Below are 12,123 nucleotides of genomic sequence, written 5' to 3' on the forward strand. Positions count from 1 at the left end.
GTGACACTGATGCTGCTGGGCCAGGGACTACCAGAGAGCCTTGAGGAATTCTAGCAGAATCTTTCTTCATGTTTTTTTTTGATATTTAAGGGGCTCTGGGATGGGGTGCTGCTCCATGGTAGAGCACTTGCCTAGTATGTGTGAGGCTCTGGATTCCATTCTCAGCTGCAAACATAAAAGGTGGAGGGGCAGGGTTCCTTCTAAGTTGGGACCCCTCACCTTTTAGCTGGTACGCTGCAAGTTTTAAAATGAGAGAAGCTTCAAACCCACTGGCCTGGTAGGAGAGCCCAGCCTCCCAGAGAGGAGCCCGTGTGTGATGGCAGCCTTGCATAGGAGTGTAATAATGCTAGTGGGTTCACTTCAGCTGGAAGATTTCTGATCAGGTTGGTGGATACTTGACCAGAATGAGCAAAAACTGGTAGTTTTTTGCTCTTTCAAGGAGCTATTACAAAGACAAACTGGTATAACTAACAGGAGGTGTGGCACGTGCATTTCCACCCAAACATACTTTGTGTTGGCTGTCACCACCAAGTCCATGCAAATATGCATCAATTCGTCTGGACCTCAGCCTTTTGTATGTTCCGTGTGGCTGACATTGACAGATGAAAGGAACCTGGGGATCACCTAACCCAACAGGGCACGTCTTTTTCATTTCACTTCCCAGATCCCACGTTCCAAAAGCCTGGCTATACTGGTTCATTTTCCCATGGGGGAAGAGAGATGTCCTCTTTCATTCCATCTGAAAATACTAGGAAAGCTCAGGGGGCCCTTCTCCCTGCGAGTACGCCAGACTGGGAACCACTTCCTATGCTGCAAGTGACATCACATTCCCAAGTCACTGCATTCTCAACAAAATGTCTAAAGGAAAATGAAATAGGAAAAATCCAGGCCACCTAGGGGTAAGCTGAATGCAGCATTTTATTGTGACTTGAGTGCTAGGGACAGTCACTCTATCCAGTCTAAGGGCTTGTACAAATCCAGAGATACAATCAGTTGGGATGTTTGAAAGAACCTTTCCTCTCAGAGAGAGAAACTCGGTACACTCAGGTTTAAATCATGAGCTTCTATTTTTAGAACAAAAAAAATTCAATGCAGCACTATCTACTGCATTCCTTTGAAATTCCATGGGAAAAGCAGCAACACACGTCACTTTAAAATTGTCCTTGAAGATGGAGGGTTCTGAGGACATCCAAATACGTAAAAGCTATTTCCTGAGTACCAGTCCCTGTCCCCTAGGGGGAGGACCAGAGCTGCAGCATTGTCTCCCAAGGGACCCATTCCTTCTTAACTGCTAAGAGTCATCTAACAGCCACTCTTCTTTCATCTACCTAAATGAAATGTTAAAAAAAAAAAAAGAACGTATATGGAGAACAAATGCTATGAACTTGATTAAAAGCAGGCTTTCTAAAAAAACACTTAAGAACTGAGGCTTGATTCTATGGCACGAATAGCACAGTAGAGGCAAGTTCAAGTTACCTGCCTTAGGGAGGGTCACAGAGTTGCTCGACTAAACAGCTCAAGGGTGCTGTCTCTCACCTGGCAACATGCCACCCGAGGCCAAAGCTCCTCAAAGAACTGCACCAGAACAGCACTCACCAGAGTTCTGCAATGCTTTCCTCTGGCTGGACTTGGCTTTTGGCTGGGTGGCTCTGCTCACAAACTCCAGAGAGACTTAAGGACTTGCTAGAGCCACTAAGAGCTCATCAACACCAAGCAGGCAATTCAGACAGCAGCCAGCCAAGAGAGACAGGCCTGGTGGGGCAGCTTGTTTGAGAAGGACCATAAATGTCCTTTCTATAGAAATCTTTAAGTAAAAAACCTTCATTCAAGAGAGAGCACAATTAAACCACCACTCCAGCAGAGAAACCTCAGCAGCTATGGGAGATCTACCCTCCTCTGTGGGTGACATGGGAAGAGAGGAAAGCTAAATCAGAGCAGGTTTTGGAAAAGTTTTATTGCATTGTTTCCATGTGGAAGCACTGACAGAATTAAAAGAGGCAGCATGTTCCACTGACTTTTCTGAAAAATCACATGGCTAGATTAACTTTCTCCCTACCCAGGACTAGACTGAATAAATCTTATCCCCCGCCCCCACCCCAAGCAAAAGCTAAAAAGGGAGATTTGTGACAATCGCTTAAAAAACAAATCAGTGTGTAGGAATTCACAGATGGTCAGGATTCAGATTGGTTATTTTTGTGTCTGAGGGCACTCCCTATCTCCTCACCTCTCCCCACCACTCTTGGTCCTTCCTCTAGCTTGTCACCACCTCTTTCAAATGAGACCCAGTGGGGGAAGTGCCTCCCATGGGAAGGCTGGCCTTCCTCAGTGCAGCAGGGCCAGGTGCCCCTGGCTCAGTCCAGTGAGCGGACATTCTTCTGTCAACTTTAAAAATGTTGTCCCAGATCATGGTTAGCCCCATGCCAGGACAACAGTCTCCTAGGTTAAAATAAGACATGGGTACGCACACATTCCATGGCTCTTAAATAGCAGAAAGTGGACCCATGTTAGAGATTTACAAAATGAGAAGGGCTTGACGGTGGGGCACATGTGTTCCACCCAGAATCAACACTGCTTAATTGACATCTCGCCAGGGAAGGGAGGGAGATGGGGCGGTCAGGGAGGAAGTAGTTGTAACAAAGGAATAATATGTAGCTTGCCTGAAACTGCATGGCCCCCCACCCCTTTGATTGTACAGGGCATTTTGAAATGGAAAAACTCCTTTCCTTCATTTTCTTCTGAAATCATCAGAGGGATAAAACTGCTGATTTAGAATACAAATTAGACCCCTTCAACTCTCCCCCCTTCCCCACCAAAATTATTCTACACACCCCAGGCCCATAAAGTACAAGGCAGAATAACTGATTTTGTGAATGAGGAGGCAAACTGTGTCCACTTGGGGGAGGAGGCTGCTGAGCCACGGGCCCTTCTGAAGGCACCAGCCCTGATCCTGCCCTTCTCAGGCCTCAAGGGGCAAATATCCATCTTCAGTGAGTTTTAAGTCCCATGGGCTCCTGCCACTGCCTCCTGGGCAGTGGGAGGCCAGGGCCCTCCTGGCTTTCCTACCAGGCCAGTCCATCCACGCACAGCGTCACGTCTCACTCAATTAGTAGAAGTGGACACGGCCTGGAGACAGCACCCTCCACGTTAGTCATGCCAGACAGATAGCAGAGAGGAAACCAGAGGCCAGAGAAGTGATTTTTAAAAGGAAAAAGAAGAGCAGCTTCGGTCATCAAAAAATCAAAAAGGATGATTTTTAAAAAATAAAACATGGGGACTTTTTTTTTCCTCTGCAATGTTCAGCCATTTTACTTGAGACATAAAAAAAGTTTTAGAGTAGTTGATTTGCTTTTCGGTCTAAACATTCATGAGAACAGATCGGACGATAGTGCTGTGATGTGGTTTGTGTCTGAGTGGCAATGCTGGTCAGGGGTCCTTCAGACCACATACTGGTACGGGTCTGCCTTCCCTTGATCTGGCGTGGCAAAGGGGCTGGCCCAGCCTAGAGAGAAGGGGTGGCCAAAAACTGCTTTCATGTTCATCCATTTTGTTTTTTTAGCCCATCTTCTCTCTTCCTTTTTCAATTGTTCTATTCCCTGAAAACAAGAACAATCATACTTTCAGTCAAGCACTTTATTGCTGTAGTTTTGGGGAGGGACATCCATTAGCTTGAGATGACTGGAGGAAATGCTTCCTTTTTAAAGCAATATATAGCTATCTACATGTTGCAGTTTTCTTCTCTGTCCCTCATAAGAAGTGTCACACACACACAAAAAAAATGCTTTTTTTGGTGGGCACATATTTACAAGTCCCTCAGAGAAGGAAGGGAACATGAGCGCAGCCAGGAGACACCTAAGCTGTTGTCCTAACTGTGCCAATCCAGCATATTGTAGGTTGGGAACATTCACCAGACCTGGTCTTTCCTGGGCTCTAGAGAGGAGCTTGTGGCCTGTGCTGGGTGCACATGGGACTGCAGTGCAGGCTTTGGTGGGGGAAGCCTCAGAACTGAGTGGGACCCTGCAGTCATGAGAATTAGCAGTGGCTGCTAAATTGGGATAGATTCATGGGAAGTTTGAAGCTACTATGACCACTTTGCAGACAAAAAAAAAAAGCAACAAATCAAATGACTGCTCTGGCGCTGAGTCTCACCAGCCTGTGGGGATCCAGAAGCAGCTGGCTCAGCGGGGCTGGCGAGACACAAACCAAGAAGATAGAGCAGAAGTGAGAGGCCGTGGGTGAGGGAAGAAGTCACCAGAGGAGGAAGGAAAGGGATTAGTATAGGTCAGCCTCAGTCACGGCGAAGGTCTTCCATGTGCTCCTTTGGGGCAGAAGCGTGGGGGAGGCCAATGTGGCAATGTCACACAGCCTGTGCCACTTCCCTTGCTATATTTCACTGGAAAAAATGGGGACTAGGAGGAAATTTCCCCTTTTCCCTTCTTCAGATGGAGCTGGTCAACTGCCAGCAGAGCTGGACAAAGGGCAAGGCTTGAGTATGGGCCCCTGTGCAGAGGCACAGGAGAGAAGCTGCCTGGCAGGAGCTCAGCTAGAGCTGTCTGCTGTGGTCTCTGGTGAGATGGGGGCTGGGACAGTCCAGTCTGAGTCTTCACAGCCCAGGGACCTGGGAAGGACATTGGTCAAGGGGAAGATACCCTTTCCCATGAGGTGCAGGCCCTATGTTCCTTTCTCTTTAGCTTTCCAACATATCCCCTTAGGAATAGCCTTGACGGGGAAGAACAACTAGGACCAGGCCAGGAATGTTTTCCTTCTGGCCCTCCAACAGCATCCTGAAAGTGGGCAGAGCCTGATAGTCACCTTTGGATTCCCTGCAGCTTTTACACAGAGAAGCTGGTCACTTTACTGTTTGGCTACATAGCTGGATCTATACCATTGGCTACTATTTTACAGAAACTCTTTTGCAATGACATTTCTTTATTTTGTACTGGGGATTGAATCAGGGGAACTTTACCATTGAGCCACATTCCCAGCCCTTTTCATTTTTTATTTTAAGACAGGGTCTCACAAAATTCCTTAGGACTTTGCTAAATTGATGAGGCTGGCCTCAAACTTGCATCCTCCTACCTCAGCCTCCCAAGTCACTGGGATTACAGGCGCGCACCATTGTGCCCAGAAATTACATTATTTCTTATAAATGAAAAAGAGTTGCTGAAAGTCCCATGACCCTTCTAAAACATTGGGAATCCCATCCCTCAGATCCACACTATGGTGCTTTGACAGTGGGTAGTACTGACCCTTCTCTGCTGACTGCTTTTCTATGCCTATAAGGCAGAGAAACCCACAGCAATGGGAAGGACTATCTTTCTAAGAGCCCCACTCACACACTGGTTACCCAACAGTCCACAGCCTCCAGACCACTGTTGAAAATGTCCACTGGGGGAGCTTGGGAAGCCAGGAGTAATATGTGAAAAAGCTTGAGACCTCCTGACTCTGCTCCTCATGCCCAGAGCAAAGTGCTGCCCTCTCTTCCTGGAGTCCTTTATCTGACCCCCAAACCAGAAAAGAAAGAAATGCCACCTCAAGGACACCGGACACCTGAAGAAGCACGTGGTGGCAGCAGGGTACCAGGGGAGCAGGCTCCAGTCTGGCCCAGCCAGCAACTTCAACAGGCCCCAAAAGGGAGTAGTAGGTAGGATGGCAAGGAGTGGGGGGATGGGATGCCACGGCTGAGTGCCAGGGCTGGGCCAAGCACCGACAATTCAAATGCCAGCAGAAGCTGCTGGAGATTCAAGGCAGGTGTCTTCTGAATGCCCCTAGGACCTGGTCATGACATCTCCTCTGGGAAGCTGACCTTGTCTATCCCAGCTGGTTTAGGCCATAACTTGTGGATCACCCTATCTCTAAACCTCTGGCCTCCAGATGGGAAACATGTCCCCAGTGCCTAGCAGAGTGCCCAACACAGCAGTGCATACAAAGAACCAGGAGGTAGGTTATGAAAGGGACTATGGTACAGGCAACCTTCTAGCCACGGCTGCTAGTCCCGTTTCTGGTGTGATCTGCTGTACCTGTCCAAGGCTAGAGGGTTTGTGTGTGCATAAAGACGATCTGTGTCACTGCAAACGGAGGGATTGTGCTCTGCACACCGGGGCCTAGCTACTGGGCTTTCGGGTCTGGCCTGGGAGCAGCCCTTCCAGTACCTGTCTGGGGTCCTTCCCAGCCCCAGATGAAGAGGTGGAAGGCAGGGATGCCCACTTACCGTCTCATCCGTGCAGATGGAGTGCACTTGGGTCCCAAACATCACTGATGTGAAAATGAGGAAGAGCAGCGCCTCAAAGCACAGCAGGATGAGGAGGATCACTGTGGTGGGCGGTGAGAAGGAGCTGCACTCTGAAACAGAGAAGGACATGCAGGCTCGGGGCTGCCACCTGCTGCTGCCCAGCTCCCTAAGGCACCTGGATTCCTGCTCTGCCTACGCTGCAGGACTCGGCACCTCTTGGGGATCCCAAGTCTCTGACCTCCAGGCATGGCAGGTACTATCCTATCCTACAGCTGGCTACCCCTCACCCTCTTAGGGAAGCCCTCCTCAAGAGGCTCTGGCTGGGGCTTCCCTTTCCCTAACAAGAATCAGCCCCTGCTCCCTGTCCTTGGCTCCAAGCAGACAGCCTGGCACATGGAAGACCCAGGAAGGACCATGAACTACAGTAGGACAACCTCATTACAGCATGGGGGCCTCTCCTTCCTCAGAGAGCACAACGCAAGGGCTCAGGTGCAGAGGCCCCTCCAGTCCTGATTTGGCCAGGGGGCTCCTGGGCAATCCTGTACAAGGTGCTGCCTCTTTCTGTACCCCCATCAGACCACAGAGAGAAAAGGGGAGGACTGAAGCATCTGGATTTGAAGCTTGGGAGGGTAGACTAAGTGCAGGGCTCAGCTCTGACCACAGTGTGAGGCGACGCCCTTTCTTCCAGGACATCTGCCTCACTGAGACCATCAGCCCCAAAGGCTGGGGAATTAACTAAAGAGATAATGGCCTAAGGCAGACACTTTTACTATACTGGCCACTATAAGGCCACCCTGACCTGGGGCAAGGCCCTGTCCTATCCAGGATTCAGTGTAAAACAGCAGTGTCTGACTAGAGGCCTGGTTTGCTCCTGTGTGGCAAAATCTTTTGTCTGAACAAAGTCTAAATAAGAAAAGAAATGTTGGAAGAGAACAGAGGTGCTGTTGGAGATGGTAGAGGTCATCATCACAGCAGCCTCCCAGGAAACTCCCAAGACAGGTGAACCACACCTGGGACATGCCTGGCCCAGGCCACGGCACTGGCAGTGTAGTCGAGGCCTCTTGGGAGCACTCATTCCCTGAGGACCCTTGCTGAGTGCAGCTGCCTGGGCAGCTCAGGCCTGCTTCCCTGGCTGGAGAGGTTGAAAGACAGTTTGGCTTCACTGGCTCTGAGGATTCAGGGAGTAAGTGATTCTCTGAGTTGCCCTGCTGGTGGCCTCGCAGGTACATCAAGAGGAGTAAGGAAGGTTGCAAGGGCTTAGAAAGATACCAAAGTCTGTGGGGAGGCAGGTGAAGGGACATCTCATCTAAACACCTTCCTTCCCTTAGGTTTCCCTGGGAACTTAATACCTCAAGATATTTCTTTTCTTGGTTCCTTGCTGGGCAGGGCTTGGTCAAGGTAGCCCACCAGCCTGCTGGGCTGGCTCTGGGTGGCCCTAAACATGGCAGCTGCTTGCCTGGCCATCTGCTGGGCAGGATATTAGGAAGAAATTAATAGGGCTTTGAAGTTAGGCAGACATGCTGGAGTTTGAACCCCTGGCTGTGAGCTCTAACTAATAACCTAATAATTAATAATCTGTTGCAACCCATCTTGCGTTGTGGAACTGTCTTTTTCTTTTGGTACTTGCTTGGTATCTGCCTTTCCCACTATACCTCAAGCTTCATGAAGCTGAGGACTTTGCTCACTGCTACATAACCAGGTTGGAACAGTATCTAACAACAAGAGAATCTGGGCAAGAGGGTTGGGCTTTTCCCTTCTGTACCGGGATACAATTAAGAATTCATAAGAGGCCAGGCATGGTGGTGCACACCGGTAATCCCAGTGGCTCAGGATGCTGAGACAGGAGGATCGTGAGTTCAAAGTCAGCCTCAGCAAAAGCAAGGCTCTAAGCAACTCAGTGAGACCCTGTCTCTAAAAAAAAAAAAAAAAGGCTGGGGATGTGGCTCAGTGGTTGAGTGCCCCTAAGGTTCAATCCCTGGTACTCCCCCCAAGACCCCTGCAAAAGAAAGAATTCATGAGAGGACATCTGTATAGCACAGCCTTAGCCTGACACGAGGTCAGAGGGTGCTCACTGGATGTAGGTACCTTGCCTCTGCCTCACCTAACTCGGCTGCCTTGGAGCTGTAGGCAAAGCCCGCGGCAGGGCTTAATCTCCCTCCCTGCAAAGCAGCAAGCATCCTTCCCTTCTTGAGCTGGGCCCTGGAGATTACAAATGGAGCCTGGGCAGGCACGATCCAGATTCAGGGGATGTGAAACTACCTCCCTATTCTTCTTTAAACATTAACTCAAAACACCTCAACCTAGGGGACAGTCCCCATGCCCTCTTAATATAAGCTCCTATGGCCCCACCAGCTCAACCAGGACTAAGCAATGATGGCATTAACTGTCATACACAGGCAACTTTCAGGTATCCATTCCGGGGACTGTCCTGTGCCTTCCTAGCCTTGCTGGTCTAGGAACTGGTGCCTCAAATCCACTCCGTCAGCAATTTTGAGCAAAGACAAGCAGTGCCAGGGAAGACCCTGGGGTAGCCAGATAAGGTGGAAACCCTTGCTCCAGATTGAGGCTTGAACAGCAGGCCCTCTTCTTGGCTAAATGATCGTAGAACTTGTTCAACCTCTGTAAGCTCCAGTTTTTGTCATGTGCAAAGTGGGGAGTACTCTTCTACCCTGCAGGCTTGTTGTAAGACTGAAACGAGGTACTGCTCAACAAGCCTTTTGTGTGATGCCTGTCTCCTTGTAGACATTAATAAAACCATTTCAAAGACATTCCACCTCACTGACAGTCTCTGTTACTGCCTACAGTTACCCTGATGACAGGTGGGAAGTGTTAATAAAACGAGGAGCTGACCTGCATCCCCAGGGTGTGGCAGAATGAGGGTACTTCAGGAAGCTCACCAAGCGATTGGGAACTTGCTGAAGACTTACTCTCTTCTAGGATCTGCAGATGCCCACTCTCCCCCACCCTTCCTCATGCCTCCTGCTCATTAGTGTGGTCTCCTTCCTTCCCTGGGCTTATGCCAAAAGTATGGCAAGTCAGCCCATGCAGGAAAGGCAATTGCTCTGAAGATGATAAAGTGAAAAAGGGCACCCACCAAGGAAAAACAGTAGAAATATGATGTTCCCTGCTCAAGACTGCCTCAGATTTTGAGTGTGAAAGCTCTAGCCCAGCAGGTGGTCTCTCTCTCTTTTTGTTTTCCCTTCTAGAATCTATTTTTCTTTTCCCTTCCAGAATCTATTTTTCTTTTCCTTCAGAATTTGTAACAGTATTCTGGTTGGACCTCATTCCATCTGCTCATTTAAATGGAATACTTCTAGAGCAGAGAGAATTTGTGTATGTTCTTAATGTAAATTGGTGATGATTAAACAGTTTGAAAACAACCACCACAAAAAAAACCAAGCAAATCAATAAAAAACTCTATGTCGTAGGCAGAAGGTTAAAAATAGGGACTTCTGCAAAACTAGAATAAAACAACTTTTGATTAATGTGCCCATTTAGGGCTGGGGTGTGGCTCAGTGGTGGAGCACTTGCCTAGCATGCTTGAGGTCCTGGGTTCCATCCCCAGAACTGGAAGAAGAAAAAAAAAAAGCCTCAGGTAAAGATAGAAACATAAGCTATCACCCAACATGGCTCCCCCTCCTTGGAACCAGGGTCTCTACTTGCAGGGGCCTTACACTCTCCCTGAGCACACTCAGTGCAATGGGCCTGTTCTACTCATTACTTTACCTGTTAAACTGATTTTGGGGGGGCTGCTCTCTTTCATGAAGATAGACTTGGGCCTCTGCTGTTCTTTCCCTGTTCTCTCCATAGTCTTGCAGTAGATTTAACAAACTGAGGTAGACAGCTGGTACCATGAAGGAAACAGAGCCTCCATGAAGGAAATAGAGCTGGATTCACATAGGTGGTCTGTGACCACCCCGCTTAGGTTACAGAACCCACCCTGGAACAGGAAGGGAAGCCCTGGCACATACTCACTTGTCCAATCTTCTTCAAAGCAATGCAGGAAGTGGAATCCCACCATGATGAGGGCGTGCAAGGAAATGAGAGCTATGTACATCTGAAACAGGAAAGCAGTGCAGATGCCATTGTTGTGAGAACCTTCTGACTGTGCAGACTCTGGAGCAGGGCATTCAGAACCTGCTCCTCGGAACACTTAGCTAGGCCGAGGCCTGACCAGGACGGGGCCAGAGAGGCATCTGGTGACTCCCCCACAGGGCCTCCGACCTCCCGCCCTGGGTCTGAGGGGAGCAGCCATTCTCTGAGTCTGTGGAACCAGAACAGAAACAAAGCCCAAGGCGTACTACTTCTCTTCACTTTAAGTTAGGGTGCTGACTGCTAACTTCAAGTGAAGTTAGCTCTGAGTGTTCTCTACCTACCTGCAGCTCAGGACGTGAGGACACTGCTGACACTGCTTGCTCTAGCTACTTAAGCCTGACACCTGGGGTGGGAGCTAATCAACCTGTCTGCATGCGAAAGTGAAGGGCACTCTTCAGCCAGAGATCTTTGGCAGGAGGGTGGAGAGCTACGGGGCAGGCAGCTTTCTCAAGGGCAGTCAAGACTGCTGTGAATGCTGAGAATTTGCAAAGGAATAAAAGGCTCTGCTGCTGCTTTGTGGAGGGCAGGGCAGACATCAGAAACTGACTTACTGTAAACAGGACGAAGTACTTCTGGTTGTTCTCGCCGACACAATTATTGACCCAAGGGCAGTGGTGGTCCATCTTGCGAATGCACCGCTTACAAACACTGAAACAGCCCACAGGTCAGACCTTTAGGGGTATCCTAACAGTTTGGGGCCTCCAAGGGGAAGGTGGGACCCACAGCTCCAGTTTTACTCCTTAGAAATGGCTCTCTCTGGCACAGCTAGAGGTTTTTCTGGTTTTTTTTACAAGGGCCTTGGAAGGCAGGGTCAGTATGCCCAGGGTTCACAGTCATTCCCAACAGGGGGACAGAGTCATGGCCTTTTATCTTGTTTAACATATAAACAGGACAGACCTGTCATGGCTGAGAAACAGGCTGCTCTCCTGGGATAACACAGCTGAGAACTGGATTTACAAAGATGGAATGAAGTAGTAATTTAAAAAACTTGACAAGAGTTGGATGGGATACAGAGAAGAATTGCTCCTTACAGCTCCCAAACAAACAAACAAACAAACAAAAAAACACCCCAAACTAAGAGCCACACAGAAGTTCCAAAAACACTGCCATGTTCTCCCAGGGATGAGGGTATGTTTTGCTAAGCCTGGCCTGAAGTCTGGTGGCATGGTGGACCTGGATCAGCTGAGCTGCCTGGGTCAAACAGTTGAACTCTGAGCCTCAGATCTCCTACCAGCATGAAAGTAAAATACATGAGAACACATACTAGGTCTCGATCAGACAAGTGGTGGATTCGTACTGATCTCCATTCTCACTCTTTTCCACCACTCCAAAGGGCCTGGCCAACACAAGCATGCTGGCCTGGCTCCATAATCTCCCTGGGGGCCAGGCAAGCAAAGTAAGAAAGAGGCCTAAAAGGAAGGCAGAGGAAACAAACAGAACACTGGGCACTGGCAACTCCACTGCCCAGTCTGTTTTTCTCTCTCTCTCTCTGTTAACAATTTTGAACACATACATAAAAAAAAAAATTTATATACATACATACACATTTATACACACACACACACACATATACATCTAAATATACATATATAATATACTATAATATATGTCTGAGTTGGTAACAGTGTTCCCAGCGAACAATTTTAAAAGCACAGAAAGCAAGGAGTGATTTTGTGCCCTGTGTTCTAGGCCTCAGCTACCAGGCTCCCGCTCTCCCAAGGAGCCGCCTGCTACAGCCCATTTCTTGGATATTCTTCTGGATACAATCAACTCTGGGGTTCCTTATGTCCCTTCTCATC

The 12,123-nt window shown here is 48.8% G+C and overlaps 1 protein-coding gene across 2 annotated transcripts in view; it reads right to left on the reverse strand.

The window, feature by feature from the left end:
- Positions 1 to 12,123, reverse strand: part of Zdhhc3 (zinc finger DHHC-type palmitoyltransferase 3) — a 54,243-nt gene that overhangs the window by 7,790 nt on the left and 34,330 nt on the right. The window contains exons 4-7 of one of the 2 annotated variants that reach the window (XM_046436852.2): positions 10,876 to 10,972; positions 10,205 to 10,286; positions 6,209 to 6,339; positions 1,935 to 3,593 (exon numbers count right to left, since the gene is read on the reverse strand). In XM_046436852.2, the coding sequence (XP_046292808.1) occupies positions 3,435 to 3,593; positions 6,209 to 6,339; positions 10,205 to 10,286; positions 10,876 to 10,972 (469 nt within the window). In that variant the 3' untranslated portion in view covers positions 1,935 to 3,434. Of the gene's footprint in view, positions 1 to 1,934; positions 3,594 to 6,208; positions 6,340 to 10,204; positions 10,287 to 10,875; positions 10,973 to 12,123 lie in introns of those variants that run through there. The other variant, XM_046436851.2, reaches the window with a different exon arrangement.

This window comes from Marmota monax, unplaced genomic scaffold, assembly GCF_021218885.2.
Source record: "Marmota monax isolate L192 unplaced genomic scaffold, Marmota_monax_Labrador192_F-V1.1 WCK01_AAM20220418_F8-fsc00021, whole genome shotgun sequence".
NCBI lineage: Eukaryota > Metazoa > Chordata > Mammalia > Rodentia > Sciuridae > Marmota > Marmota monax.